The sequence below is a fragment of the Bos javanicus genome, chromosome 14 (genome assembly GCF_032452875.1).
Source record: "Bos javanicus breed banteng chromosome 14, ARS-OSU_banteng_1.0, whole genome shotgun sequence".
Lineage (NCBI taxonomy): Eukaryota > Metazoa > Chordata > Mammalia > Artiodactyla > Bovidae > Bos > Bos javanicus.
In genome coordinates this window covers 6,956,552-6,977,484 of record NC_083881.1, presented here as the reverse complement: position 1 = coordinate 6,977,484, position 20,933 = coordinate 6,956,552, and the positions used below count along the sequence as shown (strand labels likewise).

At 51.5% G+C, this 20,933-nt stretch overlaps 1 protein-coding gene across 3 annotated transcripts in view; it reads right to left on the bottom strand.

Moving 5' to 3' along the window:
• ZFAT (zinc finger and AT-hook domain containing) overlaps positions 1-20,686 on the bottom strand; it is a 156,909-nt gene extending 136,223 nt beyond the window's left edge. For all 3 annotated transcript variants that reach the window (XM_061438536.1, XM_061438538.1, XM_061438537.1), the window contains exons 1-2: positions 20,509-20,686; positions 3,077-3,253 (exon numbers count right to left, since the gene is read on the bottom strand). In XM_061438536.1, the coding sequence (XP_061294520.1) occupies positions 3,077-3,253; positions 20,509-20,683 (352 nt within the window). In that variant the 5' untranslated portion in view covers positions 20,684-20,686. The remainder of the gene's footprint in view (positions 1-3,076; positions 3,254-20,508) is intronic.
• Between the last annotated feature and the right edge of the window lie 247 nt (positions 20,687-20,933).

Genomic DNA, 20,933 nt, shown 5'->3' with positions numbered 1-20,933 from the left:
CATAGAACCATTCAACTTCAGCTTCTTCAGTGTTACTGGTTGGGGCATAGCCTTGGATTACTGTGATATTGAATGGTTTGCCTTGGAAACAAACAGAGATCATTCTGTCGTTTTTGAGATTGCATCCAAGTACTGCATTAAGGGCTCTTTTGTTGACCATGATGGCTACTTCATTTCTTCTGAGGGATTCCTGCCCGCAGTAGTAGATATAATGGTCATCTGAGTTAAATTCACCCATTCCAGTCCATTTGAGCTCGCTGATTTCTAGAATGTCAACATTCACTCTTGCCATCATCTTACTATATTCACCCTTCCTTTTTTTTTCTTTTTGGCTACACCGCCTGGCTTGCAGGATACACGATCTTAGTTCCCCAGCCAGGGATTGAACCTGCGCCCCCAACAGTGGAAGCATGGTGTCTTAACCACTGGACTGCCTTAGGAGTCCCATTTCACCCTTCTTCTTATGATGTGAGATGAGAAATGCCTAAGTGAATGGTGTAGGCACTGTGATGGAGTATGAGGCTGCTATAACCTTCTGACCATGTGTCAGAGGGAGGGTCACCTGCTCCAGGTGATCCTGGGTGGATGTCAGGATCAGATGATGTCATGTCGGTAGGTGGGGCCTCATGATGATGCCATTGTCAGTGGGTGGGGACCTCAGGATGATGTCACATTGGTGGGTGGGACCCTCAAATGGTGTCATGTCAGTGGGTGGGGACCTCGTGATGATGTCATGTCAGTGGGTGGGGCCTCAGGATGATGTCATGTCAGTGGGTGGGGACCTCAAGATGATGTCATGTCAGTGGGTGGGGACCTCAGGATGATGTCATGTCAGTGGGTGGGGACCTCAAGATGATGTCATGTCAGTGGGTGGGGACCTCAGGATGATGTCATGTCAGCAGGTTGGGGCCTCAGGAAGGAAAGCACCCATCACACTACTCAGAAGAGCGTGCAATTTAAAACTGATGTGTGATTTTTATTTCTGGAATTTTCCCATTTACGATTTCTAGACTACAGTTGACCAAGAGTAAGAGAAAGCATGGGAAGTGAAACCAAAGATAAGCGGAGATTTAACACTGCAGTGGGCATGGGACGGGGCTATCTCTTTAAGATCCTGACTTTGTTTCCTTTGAACACAGGCCCAGCAGTGGGATCTCCGGATCACGTGGTGGTGCAATTTTTAATTGTTTAAGGACCTGCCCTACTGCCTTCCACAATGACTGCACCTATTCACATTCCCACCAATAGGGCAGGAGGGGTCCCTGTTCTCCACACCCTCATCGACACTTGTTACCTCTTTTCATTTTCATGACAGCCATTCTCACAACCGGGAGGTGGATGACAGCTCACAGTGGTGTTGACTTGCATTTCCCCAGTGATTAGTGATGTTGAGCACTTTTTTACATATCTGATGGCCATTAGGTCTACTCGGATTGTCTGCCCATCCTTTCATCAGGTCAAGGGGCAGATGCTCAGTGTCTGACACAGACCTTCCCCCACCCCCATGCTCTTCCTCCCCAAAGCAATCATGTGTAACCCGCCCCCTCACTCCAGCTTCCTCTGGCGGGTAGAGGTCAGCCCTGTCTCCAGAGCTGGCGGGAGGGGAGGAGGAACGCCCCGGACACACCACCCAGATCAGTGACGGCGACGCAGACACCTCCTGGCCCTCCTCACTTGCCATTAGGAGTTTCAGACGCTGGCTTCTCTCAGTTTCTCCTCATGCCACTAAGAGTTAAATAGAACTTCTCCTAACTTCCCGACAACTCAATCCTCTGTCAGGCAAGCTTCTCTGAGCACCCTGGGAATGGCCAGAGGGACTCATTAACCAAAACACTTTGTGTCTAGAGTCTCTCCTTGTTAACGGTGTCAGACGGATGATCAATAAGCCAGCCCGTTCCGAGATGCCAGCCTGAATATTCCCAGGAAAGAGCAATTGGATTATTACTGTAACTAATGAATCCTGCGATGAGAAGTCTACTGCCACAGACTGAGCTTAGGCACAGGGGACTGGCCATCCTCTCTCATCACGGAAAAAGAGTTTTGTGGGGGCTTTTTCTGACTCTGGCCTGCAGCTGTTCCTCCCAGACTATACATTTTCTTTGTCTGCAGGGACCTAATTACAGTGCCTGGACGGTTCTTCCAATCCAGCCACCTGCTGCCTCTGATGCCATTCAGTGGGAGGTGTCTGGACACTGCAAACCAGTGTATTTCACGTCCGACACAGACTGTGAACCTGAAGGATTCTGCGACGGGAATCCTTGCTCCAGGTACACATGGGCCATCCACATGTTTCTAAGATTATCTATACTTATTCACTCATGACGTATGTTATCGTAATGGTTCCCTTTTGTCCTCCCTGTACCAGGCATCACCCGTGGTGCTATGCCCTATCTCTGACCTCATCCTCACAGCCCCCCCTTGAAACAGGCTGGTCTGTTTTAATTTTTCAGGTGAGCAGGGTGAGGCTCAGAGAAAACATCACCTGCTTCAGGTAATACAGGAGCCGGTGCTGGAAATGGGTTAAACCCACACTTCTCTGACAACAAGCTTGTGCTTTTTGCCCTGTTGGGATGGTGTTGACTCTTTTCATTCAGTCATTCATTCATCCCTCCATATACCGACCAGACACTGGAGCAGCACCTATAAAGACTGGGTACAGGGAATTCAGAGACACAATCCTATTTGAGAAGATCTACAAATGGAAATTATTGTGGCTTCTGGTTGGAAACTTGGATTCCTCTGAGGCCCTACACCTGCCAGACAGAAACAGCATCAAAGCTGTTGTTCTTGTTCCTGTTGTCACTCCAGCGTGCACAACTCTTTTGCGACCCCATGGACGGTAGCCCGCCAGGCTCCTCCGTCCATGGCATTGTCCAGGCAAGACTACTGGAGTGGGTTGCCATTTCCTTCTCCAGGGGATCTTCCCGACCCAGGGATCAAACCCTCGTCTCCTGCATTGGCAGGCGGGTTCTTTATCACTAGTCCACCAGGGAAGCCCTAGAAGCAAAGTATTTGAAAGCAAATGAGCAGCACTGCCACCTACAGGCACCCTCGCCCAGCACCCCAGCCCCCTTACCATCTCCGGGTTTGCCTGGGTTGGTGGGCTCAGGGGTACTCAGAGGCCTGAGGGGAATGATGATTTCATCCGCATTAACCCCTTCCTCTGCGTGCTTCTCAGAAACGTGGGAGAGGAGTTCCGACTGACTTGGTGAGAAAAGGTTACAACATTTACACATGAAGATGGCTGGGTTTTCTGTAAGGAAAAGAAACAAAAGCAAAATATGTCATTTCATCTTCACAAAAAACAGTGGTTGCGTCCAACTGCCAAAGAAAAAATACTGAAGGCTGCTCATCTGAGCGATGGCCAGCCTCCCACAGGCTGCGTCTGGCCAGGCAGCTCACTGCTTGCTTTATGTAGCCCCGGCTGCCAGAAAATTCTTTCTTTGGAATTTCACGAGGCAGTGGGCTGGCACGGCGCTGCCACAGTGAGGGTGGTGCCCAGGAGGTGCCTGGGTCCCAGAAACCAAGTCCCTCTCTTGCCTTCAAAGAAAGGGCTTTTCCACCAATAAGCAGGCAGGGTAATGACCTACGAGAATTCTTCACCAAATAACACACGAAATGGAAATTTAACAAAGCAGAACATTGCTTCATCAATGAAAGTCTCTCGTGAATACCACCAATCGATATTTTATTTTTTCCAAGAAATGCTTCGTTCCTAAGGAACCCGAAATGCTTCCAAAACAAGAAGAGATTTCAGTGATAGATGCCTTTCGTCATAAGAGGCCATGTCATTTTCACTGAGTGTCTTGCTGACCCCACAATGACCCCTACGATTTAGGCAAAGGGGGTTGTCATCCCTATTCCACAGCTGAGGACACTGAGGCTGTGAGAAGAAGCAACCTGCCCAGGTCAAAGCCTGGACTCTGCCGCCTGCTGACATGAACTCTGGCTGCAGACCGTGAGCTGAGCTGCCTCCAAGTTAAAGCTAAAACACTTTTCCCTGTAGTCAACCGAGTCTGAAGTGAAAATCACTCCAGAGAGGAACATAATCCCCAAACCACATACCAAGTGCTTTCTTGGTCATTTCAGCGTCTGTGGAGCAGTGGCCATGGGGTGGCCCCCACGTCAGGCATCCGGGACTCAGATGAACTGGGCGTGGGGTCCTCCACAGATGAGCCACCAGCCCAATGGGGAGACAGACCCGCCCAGAACAACCGCATCGTAGAGTTTTCACTGCAACTATTACCCAAGTAGCCTGGACTTACTCTTGATTCCTGCTATGCTTTCAGGAGAAAAGGGAATTCTAAGACAGGTAACAGCAGCACTTTGGGGGACCACAGGGCTCCTGTGAGGGCCCCTTAGTCCCCAGGCACACCAAGCACTGTCTGGAGACCACACAGATAAGACTACTTGTACATCTGCACGTGACCAAGCGATGGCACCGCCTGTTAACTAACCCACTGCCCAGGATCCCCCACAGCCCGAAGGCCTGGGCGGCCCGGGATGCCTCCTGGCCATGGCCATCTGTGTCATTCGGCACACTTCCCAAATGCCCACCATGGGTCCAGTGCTGGGTCTGGAGTCCCCAGGATGCTGGCAGAGACAAGGATACCCGACCCAGGACGACTGTCACAGAGGAGAGGCTGCAGCATGGAATGGAGACAGAGGTGGGGAGGCAGCCCACACCTGCGCTGAGGCCAGGGAAGCCGCGGCGTCGGGAGGCTGGCCTGGCACCCCTCTGCAGGACCCGGGCCCTGAATGCTGACAGAGACACGCCTGCCACCAACCAAGGGGCCAAGAGCCCCGAAGACACTCGCTCATGACTTCTGAGCAGTGGTCCTACTTCTTGATATCTGGCTTCATAATCGTCCAAAATGCAAACAAGGACTCTGCGCAGAGATGCTCAACACAGAGGTCATTCAGGATGACAAGTCCCAGAAACCATCTGCGTGCTCCACAGCGGGCATGCCAGGACACGTCCCCCAGAGCAGTCCCACAAGCCGCTGAGAACCAAAGGGGGAAGAATCCTGGACGACACAGAAAATGCTCAGGATGAACATTCACTTCTACAGAGTGGGACGCACCACAGCTCGACAGGTGCGTGACTTTGTTCCTAAGGGAGAGACAGATTTACGGGTGATGGACGGAAGAACAGATGGCCAGGCAGAAAGGATCCTGCCTGCTGGACTCTTTTCTTATAGTCACTTCTGGATTTCCTACAATGAGTCTATATGTGCGTTCTCAGACATGTCCAGCTGTTTGCGATCCCCATGGACTACAGCCCACCAGGCTCCTCTGTCCGTGGGATTCTCCAGGCAAGAATACTGGAGTGGGTTGCCATTTCCTCCTCCAGGGGATCTTCCCGACCCAGGGACAGAACCCGAGTCTCTTGAATCTCCTGTTTACATGAGTTTAAAAATCAGGAAGGTTGAGAAGCGAGGTGATGGGTACACACAGCATTCAGGTTGTGGCAACAAGTGATGAGCGCTGAGTGGCTCAGGCAGGGCAGCCTCCTGTCCAAGGCTGCCTCCTCCAGCCTGCCCGGGGTAGCTGTTCAAGGAACATCTGAGCCAAGACGCTGCTGTAAACAGCAGACACGCTGGGCAGAGGGAAGGCAGAGATCCTGGGCTAAAGTGCTAGGAAGGCTTCCCGGAGGAGGCACTGAAAGGATCTTGAAAGCGGACCTGGGAAGGGCCCTCGGGCGCCCAAGGGCACCAGACTGGCTCCAGGACCCGCCCACAACATGACCTCGCGTGCTCCCTGAGCTCTCAGCTACAGGTACAGGCCTGGGGCTCAGAAAGGCTGGCCTCAGGGGGCACCCAGCTTGACCTAGAGAAGGCGATGGCACCCCACTCCAGCACTCTTGCCTGGAAAATCCATCGACGGAGGAGCCTGGTAGGCTTCAGTCCATGGGGTCGCAAAGAGTCAGACACGACTGAGAGACTCCACTTTCACTTTTCACTTTCATGCATTGGAGAAGGAAATGGCAACCCACTCCAGTGTTCTTGCCTAGAGAATCCCAGGGACGGAGGAGCCTGGTGAGCTGCCATCTATGGGGTCGTACAGAGTCGGACACGACTGAAGCAACTTAGCAGCAGCAGCAGCAGCAGCAGCCCCAAGCTCTACAATGTACCACATGGCCTCCCGGGGTCAGCACTGATGGGAAGACAGCGACACAACAGGGTCAACACTGATGAGAACACGGCTACACAACAGGGTCAGCACTGATGGGAGCACAGCTACACAACAGTCGGCGGGACCACACGGCCTCCCGGGTCAGCACTGATGGAACCACTCGGTCTCCCGGGTCAGCACTGATGGGAGCACGGCTACACAACAGCCGGCTGGACCACACAGTCCCCAGAGCCGTGCAGGTGGATGAGCTCGTCTCTGCTGTCATAAGTGCTGCCCCATCCGCGGTGTCCCCGCTGGAATGGCGTCTGTAACATGCCCCAGGCCTCTGACTCGGAAGGAGGCTGTGCACCCTGCAGGGACATGCTCAAACCACAGCGCAGACAAGACGCGGAAACACGGGGAACGGGCACGTCGGGCTGCGGCCCCCAGACGTGAAGAACTGTTCATCTACCCAAATAACAACAAAGCTGCTCTTCTCATTTTTTCATAGTAGACGCATAGAGGGGAAAAAAAAGGTCTTATACCCTGAAATACAAGCATAATTATGTTGTCATCTAATTCTGATGAAGATGCTATAATTTGGCCGCATTTTTAGGTTCAATTACTGTGCACTCATCCTTATCAAAAGGACTCGGGAGGGGAAACGGCGTGTTCAGCACAAGCAAAGTCACAGAAGTCTGGAGCTTGAGCACTCAATTTGTGTGATTTTTTTTTGCCAGTTTGTAACCAGCTACTCTGTACTGTTAAAATGGAAAATCTTAAAATAACCACATCAACAAGTCCTCATTTCTGAACCCTGATTTGCAAACACTCCCAGCCAGGAAGAGCTGGGTCCTGCCTGTGACCTCTGACCCCCACTTGCTCACCCTGCCTGGGGGACCAGAGGCAAGTGAGCGAGTGCCTCTGTCCACTCCTCCCAGAGGAAGGCCACGACCTGGACGGGCCTGCAGTCCAGGGAAGGTGGCTGGGACCCTGGGGAGCGCCCCTGGGCGCTGATGGGTCACAGGAGTGGGCTGGCTGGGCCCCCCGCCCCCGCCTTTGCAATCAGGCAGCCCCTTTGGAATCAGGCGGCTGGAGCTGGCTTGCTCCTGAGGAACCCCTCCCCACATCTCGGGCCCCCGAAGAAACCAGCAAAGGAGGTTAGTCCAGCCTTGAGCTGAAGTTTCGGGCTCCGGCCAGCTCCCAGCACATCCAGCCCAGCCCACGGTCAAGGAGAATTTTGCTGTTGTCCTATGTAAGGGCATCTCCTGTCGGGATGGGAAGAGCAGAGCAGGATGCAGGTGTTCCAGGTCTCCCGGCCCTCGGCGCCCCCGTTTAAAATCACTGTTACTAATTATTACAGGAGCCACAGGGCGAAGCTGTCGAACAGTCGGATAACACAGAAGCGTGCGGGGTAGAGACAACAGCTGACCAGTCCCTGGGAAGGATAGCATGCTGGAGCACGGAGCTTCTGCTGTGAGTCTGGGAGCGAAAGAGGCAGGGGCACCCCACTTACACGTCCCCAAAGTCCCCCCAGGGCTCCCAGCACCCTGAGGCCTCTTCCCTCCCTCCACCCCCCAGTGCTGGGCTCCCCACAGAGAAGTGAGAGGGGACATCGCGTGTCACAGACAGGGACCCTGAGCATAAACTCAAAGGATGTTGTCTAACAGAAGCGGCATTAGCAGCGGCCCCACATCTGAGAGGTCTCTGCGTCCCACAGGGCTGGAGTGAGGCAGCTCCCAGGGGGCAGCAGGGCTCAGTCCAGGCCCCTGCCCACCTCCGGGAGGAGAAGGGGATCGGCCCCAGGACCCCCCACACCACCCCCCACACCACCTGCCGCCGGAGCCCCACCAGACCCAACATTAGCCATCCTCCTCTCAGCCTGGCTGCCGCTAGGAACACAGTAGGTGCTCGATAAATGTCAGGTGAGCTGATGACTACAAATAGCCCAAATATTTATTGATGACCATAAGGAGACAGAATGCTCATTACCAGACTATGAGATTTCTCTATTTAAAAACTATAGTGTAAAAACAAAGCTCTCTTCCTTCCTCTCCTCGATTAGTATGCCATCCTCTGCTTTTTAACCGTCTTTTACTTGGATTGATCAACTTTAAATAGAGTTCAACAGACTAAGCTAAGATCCTATTAAACTGCCGACCTCATGAAAAAAGTCGGATGGCAGATTCCTTTGGAGTTAGGTTTTGTCTTCCTGTTGTTCACTTGCCCTTAAGTTATTAAACTCTTACAGGCTGGCAGCATCCCAACAGGAGTGGAAACACTTTAGTAACACACAGCCAGACTGCTGTTACACCCAAGGCGGGAGTAAACCCTCACACTGTGCAGCTTACTGCAATCGAAAATACTCTTTCCCTTTATCTTCAGGAAAGGGGGCCCGGGCTTGATCAAAATACTTTCCTTCCATTTAGTCTGTTTCGCACAACTTTTAACGAGCTGTGGATATGCTTAATATAACATCATCATCACCATCGCACTTTCTGAGAACTCGCTGTAACCAAAATAAAGGAATTCAAAGAGGAAGCAGGAGAAGAGTCGGAAGTTTAAATCAATCTACACCCCCACCATGAGCTGGCAGCACGCAAGGCTCAGGCCAGGCGTGTCTAATCTGCACGACACTCCCGTGAAATGGGTTTCATTATCCTATTTCCTCAAATCTTAGACAGCATCTATCTTCAGATGCATGGATACTTTACAATATGACTAAAAGAAGATTAAAATGCTACCAAATAAATTAAGGCATGCAGGAGTCTTATCACATCAACTGTAAGACACCTCCAGATGTTAGAGATGTTAAAATGTGAGTCTTTCAATAGTGAAACACAGAGACATTCCCAGGTTCTGATGGAGACGCAGCATGGGCTAAGAGCCTGGGAGGCTGGACTCCCAACAACCCCTGCTCTTCCCCTGGAAGGCCCCGTGTCCCTACTTGGCACCCCCAACACACACACTTGCCTAGGGGCCCTGCCTCTGGGCTCACCTCCATGACAGCACTTCAAACTCTGCTTTCAAGGGAAGCAGCAAACCTTCCCTGAGGGCCACATTCCCTGTCACCTCTCACCCTGACGAGCAGGGTGGCTGCCAGCCTGCAAGGCACCTCTGTGAGAAAGGAAAAAGGGCGCCATTTCCTAAAGACATTAGCTCCCCCTATCAGAAAGTGGTCATAACATACTGACTTTGTGAGAACAAGATACTTTACTACCACTTGCAGAAAACTGTCATAATGAATACACGAATCCATGGCGTGAGATGATGCCCTTAGACATGCTGCTCTTGTGCAGTGTGCAACCTGCACAGCTGTACACAGCGGCCCTAAGGAGCTGGCCACAAAGGTATTACTCTCCCATGTTACAGATGAAGCAGCTGTAACCTGCCCCGGCAGATCAAGTTCAGGCCTATATGTTTCCAAAACTACTCAGTCCACGTATAAGGAACTTAAAAAAATCAGGTAGAAACACAGGTCGGAACCAGTGGGACCATGTGAAGAACACAAGAAGCCTTAGGCCCCACCCTATACCCAGCTTTGTGGCTACAGAGATATTTCTAACAATTAATCACAACTAAGAGGAGCTACACCAAAAAGGAAACTTTACTCTCTGTGTGTTTATTTTATGCAATTTACAACAGCAACTCCCTTCAGGAAATGAGAATGCCAGATGCAGGGCCACCAACCCACCAGAACACACATTTAATAAACATGCCTCCACACAGCTTGGCAGCAGGTCTGAAGCAGGGAACAGAGAACCACCACATACAGCGGACCAGCTTTCCTTGGCAAAAAAAAGGTTACCAGCACACAGAGTAAACCCGGGCCTTCAGGCCAGAGTGCACATCATACACGCGCCAGCAGCACCCTCTGGTGACCAGTCTGAGCACTACACCCCCATTCCTGGGATGAAGCCACTCCCAAGACGGGGCAGGCCGACCCTCATGAAAATACAGTGAACATTCCCTGAGTCTTAACTCCACCAGATGCCATCCTTGGTCCGCCACCCACTTCATTTTCACATTAATCCAGTGAGGGAGGGGCGGCTCTCCCCACTTCGAGGGGACTCCGAGGTCACCAACAGCGGTGAGCACACAGTGGGCTGAGAAGCCCAGATCCGGCCGTGAACCCGCCCCGCAGCCCTGCGCCCGGGCACGCGGACCCGGCCTCCTGGGCCTCCACGCCCACACCTGCTGGGCGTCTGCTGGATCGGCAGGGCGCTCCCCGCTCGCTGACCGACCCCTTCTGAGGCACCGCTGCAAACAAAGCAGCAGGAAGGGCGCCCACCTGAGTCAGGACCTGGGTCCCCTGCGCCCCGCCTCCATGGTGGCGGAGGAGTCTGCCTAAGTCTGTGAGCCTCTCGAGGCCCCAGTGAGAAGTGGCCTTCGAATGGCTTAGAACGGAACCTGCTCTCTGAGCCTCACCCAGAGGCTAATTTACAGACAGACGAACAGAGCCGCCTGGACGGAACCCAGGGTGTGCCAGCAGCCCCAGCCAGCGCCCGCTGCTCCCACGCCCGGAGGGGCCCAAAAGGCACCTGCCCTCCCGCCTGCCACCTCCACTTCCAAGATACCCAGCCCCCAGCTCTGAGACTCAGTGGGCGGAAGTTCCAATAAATGCATGCCCTCATTTGTGGTATTATTACCATTCAGCTCATGAAATGCTGATGAGCACGCCAACTTCCATAGCCCCACAAAGTTAACATTTCTATTAGATGCAAAGGAGAAAGCCCCTGGGTGTTCCTTTGTTGAAACTGGATTAACGAAATAAAATGAGAAATGCTCAGTATCAGCTATAATTAAGCCTGGGCCAAACAGTGGCATTATAATTTTATGCATACGCATTTCTTCCACGTTGAAACTTGGCATAATTTTTTTTAAAGTTATTTTTAAGCACTCTCAAAGTGAGGGCCCTGGGCAATAGAGTCTACTCATATTTACCATAATCAGAGCTGAAGAGCAGCCCTGGGGCCCTTTCCGTGGGAAAGCACCATAAATAATTTGATGTAAACAGGAACCACATCCCCATCACCCAGTTCTCTAAGTGGCAGCGCTATGCCCGCCCCAGCAGATGTGGGGGAGGCTCCAAGGAGGTGGGAGCCCCCACGGGGACCCCTGACATCACCACTTCCCTTACGCAAGTCACCGAGGTGGCCCCAGAACTCCCAGGCTGACCACCACATCGCCGGGGTCATTTCCACGGGATAAACAAGATGTGCAAAGTGCTCTCCCGTTTTAGCAATGCCCATGGCCACCGCCACCAGGCCTCTGAGTTTCTGGTCTGGGGGTTTCGTTGTTTTAGTTTATTTGGGTTCCTTTGTGTGTGGTGGGAGGGGCACCATCAGTCTTAACTTTGGAAGGTGATGGGCCGCCTGGCGCTGGCTTCAGCACTGGGCCTCGGGATGGAGGCTTCGGGCTCAGACCCCACCGTGGCTACTTCTGCGTGTCTGGAGGGGCCTCTCCCTTGACGAACCCACACGTCCGTGGCTGGAAACCCACGGAGACCACTGCAGCCGCCCTGCTGACCTCACGAGGACGGTGGGGGCAGGGGTCAATCGCGCGGAGGCAATACCGGGCACAGGGCTGCTCCACGCGACACAGGTGCCCAGGACTGGGACGGGCAGAGGAGACGGGCTTGCACACACAGCCACCCGCTAGGGGGCGTGGCTCAGCACACACACACCGTTCCCCAACGTGCAGATGGCCGGTGTGAGCGCTTGCCCACGGACACTGCCTCTCGTGCAGAAACACACTCACGTGCGGCTCTGCAAGGGCTGCCATTTAGACTACCAGGGCTCAAGAGGCCCAACGCCCCCGGCCAGGCCGGCGCCGTCCACAGAAACAGGACCACTGGTGTGATTTCAAATTTTTCAAGCAGCCGCATTAAAATGAAACAAGGAAAATTAATTCTAATACTATGCTTTGTTACCCCAGTATATCCAAATATTATTCTTTCCCTTGTAATCCATGAGATTAGAAACGGATGAGAGAGTTCAACATTCTTTTTTTATTGTGGTTGCTGTACTAAATATTCACAATCTGGTGTGTATTTTCCACTTACAAGCACGTGACAGTCTGGACTAGAACACAAATCTAGTCTCACGTTCTCTCCAGGACACCGGCAGCTTTTTCACTGCAGATTAGACAAATGTGGTTTGCAGCGCCCACTCCCTGGCAGCCAGTGGGACGGGAGAGGGCCTCCAGCACCCCAAAATCTTTGGGGACCCACAGACTTAGGAAAATGGAGACAAGGAATTAGGAAGCTTAGACCATGTCGACCAGAACTCCTGTCCACGCTGTTGAGAAACAGGCAGTTACGGACGTGGCAGGGGAAGGAGAGGCGGGATGAACTGACTAAGGAGCACTGACACAGACCCCAGCAGGAGTGGAACCGCCGGCAGGCAGGAGCTGCTGCAGAGCACAGGGAGCTGGACCGGCGCTCTGGGGTGGCCTGGAGCGGCGGCATGGGCATGTACGCTTACGCCTGAGTCACACTGCTGCACAGCAGAAACCAGCAACATTGTAAAGCAACCAGCCTCCAGTGAAAAAAAAACAAAGAGGCTGAGGACGGGGACATTTCATTTATTATCATCTAGAAGCTGGCTGTCTGCTCTGGGCTCCTGAGGTCATAATCAAAGGAGATAAAATAACAGCCCGACAGGAACTGTGGGAAACACACAAATTCAATGGCGAATCTGAAATACCTGCTCTACTTATCATGAAAGCCTGTGATTGATCTCAGTTAAAAAGCATTTTGAACTCAACAATTAATTCCAGAAGAAAGAACTGCCCTCTAATACTCAGATGTGTCTAAAGTCTGTTCAAATTCCAGAGCAGACCTTTAAATTTAAGCAAGAGCCACAAGGAAATGAATTTTCCAAACCCCACCAGCCACCCAGCTCCAGGCCACCAGAATCATCTGGTTCCTTCTTCCTGGTAACTAACACAGGAAGTAAGCATCAGGTGTACTCTCCACATCCCTGGGTCATTCAGTTTTATACTGGGGAAAAAAGAAATTTTCAACTTAGTCACACAATTCAACATTTAATGAATGCCTAAGATGTACCACATACTATGTATGCTAAGCACATTTTAAAATGAGTAAGATACAAACTCCAGAATCATAAGTAAATAATTCTATTTTGTTCATGAAAACAATTTAAAGTGACTGTGGTTTTGTTTGTGGCCCAAATTCATAGACTCCTGCTTTAGAAGAGATAGAGTCCAGTCTTCCCGCCAGTGCCCTACACTCCCCTTATTAGTTGAGCAGCTACCTCACTGTCTCCTGTCCCATCACTTCATGGCAAAAAGATGGGGACACAATGGAAACAGCGACAGGCTTTATTTTCTTGGGCTCCAAAATCACTGCATATGGTGACTGCAGCCATGAAATTAAAAGACACTTGCTCCTCAGAAGAAAAGCAATGACCAAAAAGCATATTAAAAAGCAGAGACATTACTTTGCAAACAAAGGTCCATCTAGTCAAAGCCATGGTTTTTCCAGTAGTCATGTACGGATGTGAGAGCTGGACAATAAAGAAAGCTGAGCACCAAAGAACTGATGCCTTCAAACTGTGGTGATGGAGAAGACTCTTTTAAGAGTCCCTTGGACAGCAAGAAGATCCAACCAGTCTATCCTAAAGGAAATCAACCCTGAATGTTCATTGGAAGGACTGATGCCGAAGCTGAAGCTCCAATACTGTGGCCACCTGATGGGAAGAACTGACTCATTGGAAAAGACCCTGATGCTGGGAAAGATTGAGGGCAGGAGGAGAAGGGGACAACAGAGGATGAGATGGTTGGATGGCATCACCAACTCAATAGACATGAGTTTGAGTAAACTCCAGGAGTTGGTGAAGGATCGGGAAGCCTGGCGTGCTACAGTCCATGGGGTCACAAAGAGTCGGACACTACTGAGCGACTGAACAACTACAACCACTCTGTTTACGAGGCAGGGAACTTTTGAAGTTCAGGCAGCCCGTCCTTCTCCCTGATCCAGCTCCAGCTAGTGCGGCCTCGGGGTGACCCTGGCAAGACCAGTCCCTCCCACTGCATCTGATCAGGCTACCCAGTGGCCCCTGGGTCTCCTCCCCTGTAGGCCCAGCACCCCAGTCCCTCAGTCGTGCCTGACATCTGCATTGGCAGCTGCCACCTGGATAGACAAAGGTGTCTCCTGAGCTCCTGCAGCAGGGCCTTTCCCACACATGACCCCTAGGCGGCGACAGAGGGCAAAGGAGAACTCCGGCCGTGAGCTAGTTCTGAGCTGCCTGAAATTCTGAAGATGATCACACTAAGTGAGGTAAGTCAGACAGAAAAAGACAAATATCATATGATAGTGATGCAGGCGAGGCGGGGGCGGGGTGGGGGGGTGGAATACACATGAACTTATTTACAAAACAGACTTATACACCTAGAGAACCGCCTTATGGTTACTAAAGGGAAAAGGGAATAAATTGGGAGTTTGGGATTGACATGTACACACCCTATGTTTAAAACAGATAACCAAACAAGGACCTACTGTATAGCACAGGGAACTCTGCTCAGTATTTTGTAATAACCTAAGTGGAAAAAGAAGTTAAAAGAGAATAGACATGTACAACTAAATCACTTTGCTGTATACCTAAAACTAACACAATATTGTAAATCAACAGTCCAATATAAAAAAAATTTTTAATCATAAAAGAAATTCTGCAAAGTGGAGAGGGCTGCTTTCTGATCACCAAACTTTAAAAAAAAAAAAAAAAATCCAGAACCTAGGTTTAGCTTTAACTTCAGTTTCTCAGAGAGACTTTTCTGAAACCCCCTTCAATACAAATTAGGTCTCCGTTACTTTCTCTTGCCCACTCCCCCACCACCCTCCACTTTGAAGCAATTTCCCCAATTTGTAATCATGTATTTGGTGGTGTGTTTGTTTAACCTCTGTCTCCTCTAAAAGATTATAAACTCCAAAACCATCAATATCACTTAATTCACAGTTAAAAGCTTAAAGAGAAAAAAAAAAAAGCCTAAAGAGATCAATGAGGCTAACAAACATATTTATTTGTAAACAGAAATGCTGCATTTCCTTTGTCAGAAGGACTAGAACATTTCCAGAATGTTCACCTTAGAATCCCTGAGAAGATCGTTAACCAAGGCTCAGCTCCTGCTTCCTAGAGAAACACCCAAGATCCAGGGCTGGAGGAGAAGGGGCGGCTCAGGGTGGGCCAGCCGCAGGCCAACCCAGACCCCCAAACCCGCAACTTCACTGGTCCTCTGACTCCTGTCCAGTGACGGGAAGTGTGGCCGTGTGGCCCTCCTGGAAATGATGGGCCCTAGCCGTGTGTGCGAGCCTGACTCCTGCCGAGTGAGGGGAAGTGTGGCCGTGTGGCCCTCCTGGAAATGATGGACCCTAGCCGTGTGTGCAAGCCTGACTCCTGCCCAGTGAGGGGAAGTGTGGCCGTGTGGCCCTCCTGGAAATGATGGACCCTGGCCGTGTGTACGGAGCCTGCGAAGTTTCGTGTCCCCGTGCCAGTTCGGTTCATCACTGCTCTTTCCCCTAAAAACAAACACAGACGAAGACTAGCTGGTCTCTAAGATAAAGCCCGATCCGCCTAGTCCCACGGGGCTTTCCTCTGCCTCACATCTCTAAACCTGCCCCAACCCCCATTCCACGGCCACCGCTGCACCACGACAGTGCCTGTTACCGGGTCTCGCTCCTGCCTGCATTTCTGCCCCTCCAAAGAACGCCCTCCTGTTTATTCTTTATAAGCTCAAAAATGACTAGAAAACTACAGTAATTCAGACAGTGCGATGCGGATGGAGGATAAACAGATCAATGGAATAGACCTAAGGGCTCAGAAATGTACCCACATATTTTTTCAACAAAAGGACCAAGGTTGCCTAAGTGGCTGGGCTAGGGGGAGCTGCACCCCACCCCTCAAACCCTCAATTCTCGGGGCTTAGTTCCATCATGACGTCTGGCACCATCTCCCAAAGGATCCGTTTTCCACTCCTGGGACCGCATGAGACCCTCAAGAGGAGTCAGTGAGTCACATCTGACTCTGCATTCTCGCTTCCCCGCACAAAGTTTCACACAAACATCTGGGTGAACCAGGGAAGCCGCTTAGAAGAAAGAAGGGAGGGAAGGAGAGAGGGAGGGAGGGTGGACCCTACAGGGCAAGGCAGTGGTGGTGGCCCCTGAAGAAGAGTCCTGCTGGCAGAGATGGGAAGAAAACATTCAACAGAAATAAGGAAGCCAGCCAGGGCCCTACAGGGAGTCCTGGGGCTGACTTACCAACCCTTCCAAGTTGCCAGGACATCCAAGACCCCCATTTTCCAGAATGCTACTCCCAAAACCCCCTTTTCCTTGGCTCCAGATGCCATAACTGATCTGGCCCCCTCAACCCCCTACACTCCAACAAGGCCAGCAGCTGCCTCTGAAGCTGGTGCCCACCGTTCCATCCTGCCTTGGTCCTGACCCAGCGGGGGCACAAAGGTGCTGGATTCCAGAGTTAAGCAATTCGCAGCTCCATTTGTTACATGATTTAGAAGCAGAAAAGTCTGTAACCCCATTTTTTTTTTCTATTAATATGCCAAGCATGATCTGCTTGTGAAAGTCGCTCAGTCGTGTCCAACTCTTTGTGACCCAGTCCACGGAATTCTCCAGGTCAGGATACTGGAGTGGGTAGCCTTCCCCTTCTCCAGGGGATCTTCCCATCCCAGGGCTCGAACCCAGGTCTCACGCACTACAGGTGGATTCTTTACCAGCTGAGCCACAATGGAAGCCCAAGAATACTGGAGTGAGTAGCCTATCCCTTCTCCAGCAGATCTTGCCAACCCAGGAATCAAACCGGGGTCTCCTGCATTGCAGGTGGATTCTTTACCAACTGAGCTATTGGGGAAGCCGCTATAATCTGCTTATAAGCTGTGCTCCCAGCAGAGGCCCAGGTCGGAGCTCTGGTCAGGGAACTAGATCTCACATGTCACAACTAAGAGCCCACGTGCCACAGGGAAGGTTGAAAATCGCGCATGCCACAACTAAGACCCAACACAGTCAAACAAAGGAAAATAAATTTTTTTAAGGTGACTCTACTTAAAAAAAAAAAAAGACTGTAACTTCAAACCTGTAATAAGTTTTTAATATGACTATTTGCTTCACTCTCAGATTTTTTTTTCTTTAAAAAAAAATCAGTCAACATCTGTCACACTTTTCCAATCACAAATGTTTTCAAGAAGCAAGCAGGTGACAAAGCATTAGGCTGCAGGGCAGACAGACTGGGTCTGGGTGAAAGGGATGAGGAGCAGGACCACCAGCCTCCAGGGCACCGGCCCAGGGCATCTCCTGCAGGAATCTGGTGAGAGCAGATCCCAGGCCCCAGAGCACGTGTTCATTCCACCCTCCAGGCTGTTCCTGCCCTTAAAGTTGACACCTGCCCTTGAGAAACTGCAAAGACAGTGAAAGTTTAACAGGATAAACAGTTGAGAACAAAAAGAAAACTTAACTCCAGGCTAAATCCCTTCTACATAATTAAACCGGCTCCTCTCGCAGGGGAGGTTTGCAGAAGCAGCCTGCATGAAACTGTCTATAAAAGGAAATGCAATTACGGGAGAGTCTTTTTAATATATCTAATTCCTGACTGCCCTTGCCTTAGGCAGACACTTAATTCTACTGAAGGATAGCTGTCTTTGACAAGTTGTTGGGTAAATTGTAAGGTAACACAGGAATCATTGTTCTACAAGGTAAATGGACTGAGAAGGGAGCAGTGTGGTAGCAGGCAGATCTCCAGTTCAAGGTGGTGACCATCACGGCAGGCTCACCACCTAGAAGCTGCACCTTAGAGGCCAAACACGACTCCACCTTATCACTTATTGTACTGACTCTGCTGCCGTAATCCAACAACCAAGCGAAACAGGAGACTCTCTTCAGGAATTAGAGATGGCAAGTTAACAGCAATATATTCTAAAACATGATCTGTGTCACTTATAGCTGAAAAGTCAAGGCAACTACAACAATGTCCAGGATTGTTTTTAGAAACTGTTAGGTAAACTCCAGAAGAGAAGTGGGTAGTGCATGCCATGTATCTATACTTGGGAGAAGGGAAGCACCAAACAAAGACAGTTCAGTAGGGAAGATCAAGTCTGACTCCACATCTGATCTGTTTCTTCCACTTTAACCTTTGTATTCTATTGTTTTTGCTACCAGTCAAGAAACCCTTGCCTACAGCCTGAAATATACAGAATGGCCCCTTCTCAAGGCTCTGACCTTTAAAGTACAACACTTTTCCATTCATACAGATAAAAACTTGCAGAACAGAGAATAATGTTTGTCTTGGAGGTTTATAGGAACATTGTAACCAGACCTAGGAGCACAGGTACAAGAACTAAGGATTCAGACACCAAGAAGTTTGTACCAACCAACCACTCCCCCTCTCCCCTTTTATTATAAAAGAAGCCTGAATTCTAACTCAGGTACAACTGTGCTTTGGGACACTGGTCCATCATCTTCTCCAGCTGCTGGCTTTCCAAATAAACTCACTGTTCCTTGCCCCAGTGATTCATCTCTCGATTTATTGACCCATCGTGTGGCAAGCAGTACGGGTTTTGGATTCGGTAACATCATTATTGTCAGAAAGCATGCCAGGCATAGTTCACAGCTCCTGGGGATCTGGGTCTGCTTCATCATCACACACACACACACACACACACACACACACACACACACACACTTTACTGTACTGGCTCTCCTTGTCGGAATCTGACACAATAGTATGAGGGCAGAACCAAGGGTCCAAGGGCTCTTTACTCATCCCTGCCTGGCATATAGAGATGCTTCAACTGAAGAATCCATGAAACGTGCCCCTGGCGTCTGGGCACCAAATACCATACATAAGCTCAAATGCCTTCTGCAACCCTCAGTATGGGGGACACTCAGTATAACTGCTTCAAAATGGTTATAGACTCAGCAGTTGATGTTGGAGGGGCCATTGTTGATGGTATGCCCTATGACACTCGGTGTTAATTGCTTAGTCATGTCCAACTATTAGGGACCCCATGGACTGTAGCCCACCAGGCTCCTCCATCCATGGGATTTTCCAGGCAAGAATACTGGAGTGGGTTGCCATTCCCTTCTCCAGGGGATCTTCCCGACTCAGGAATCGAACCCGGGTCTCCCGCACTGTAGGCAGATTCTTTCCAGTCCGAGTCACCATATGACACCAAACTTATATCAATTATTCCTCAAGTCACTGGGCTCTGCTAGGGAACCAGTCTGGAAGGGGCAGGAGGTGGTCAGTGCAGCCAGATATTCACTCTTCCCTTCGATAAAGGTACCCTACAGCACCCACTGGAGGCCAGGCACTTGAGGTTCCAGGAGCCAGAAGTACAAGCCGGGCAGGCACCCCGAAGTCTGGATTTCATCCCAAGCTGGAGGAAGTTGATTTTTAAAGCCTCAGTTCTGCCATTTCCAAACTGTATGAAGTTGACCTCTCTGAACTTTTGTTCCTCGTCAGTAAAAGACATACAAATTAGAACTGTTGGTAGAAACAGAGAGGCAGGAAGCGCGAGGTCAGTGCCCCAGTGCAGACGCTTCTTGTTAATCACGCAGGAAGGAGCCCCAAGCTCAGCGTCAAGGGGCTCGGGCCAGGTGTTCAGAAGATCCATCCTGCTCTTGCGTCCAAGGGCAGAAAGGCTGCCTCCCCCCGCCCGGAAGCCAGAGACGGACGGCTGCCTGGAGGAGGTGGCATTTCAGCTTAACTTTAACGGGTGAGGACCAAGGGGCCCGCAGGGCTAGACGGCAGGTAGAGGATAAATTACAGTTTATCACAGGATGTTACAGGGTTACCGGCAGCCAGAATGCTAATAATCTCTGGCGTTTATGGTTCCCTCTTCAAGACACAAAGAAAGTTTCCTTCAGCAGCTCGGTGGAACCTTGTCCCTTCAACACACCCTGCCTAAGGAACGTGGGTCTGAAGGAGCTACCCAATTCACGGAGGAGGAAACTGAGGGCAGGCAAGAAGGAGGCAGAGCGGCCAAAGAGTCGGCGGCGCGGGGATTCGAACATCCCGCCCGCCGGCACGCCTGCGCTCGGTCGCTGGCGCGCGCCCCAGCACCACCCGTTGCCCTGGAAACGGCTCCGCGCACGCGCGCGCGCACTGCCTTCCCTCGCTCGTTCTTCCGCTAGCATCCTCGTTACTTTTTTTCTCAATAAAAACCCGAGGCGGCGGGATACTGCCAGCGACCGAACGTGCCGTCGAAGGACGCCGCTACGTCCGCTCTCCGCCCGGGGCCGTAGATCCCTCCGCCGCCCAGCGGCCCGCGCGCTCCTTCCCGACTCCGAGCTCGCAACGGCTTCCCGCGCGCCGCTCTGCGCCCCACCCCCACCCCATCCCCACCCCAACCCCCAGCCCGGCTCACCTGCCGCCCGCGTCTCCATGGCAACGCCCCTGCCGCGGAGGGAAAAAAAAGCGTCGGGCTCTTCCGGGCCCCCTCCCGCGCCGACCGAGAAGGCGGGGCGCCCCACTGATGCTTCGCTTTTTATTTTTATTTTTTTAAGAAAAGAGCCGGCGCGGTTATGGCGAATCTGCGGCATCCAACATGGCGGATGGAGTCTTCGCCCTCCTCTTCCCGGGGCGCTGACGTCGGCGTCGCGGACGTCAGGCTCGGATGACCCTCCCCCCCAGCGGCGAGAGCGGCCGGGCTCGGTCGGGCCACTGCGCGTGCGCCGACTCCATATCCCGGCTTAGCCATCCGGTTCCGCGGATTTGCCGTCTCCGCGTTTTGAGCCTCTCCCGGAAAGGGGCTCACGGGAGGCCGGGAGTGAGGACTGCAGAAGCGCGAGT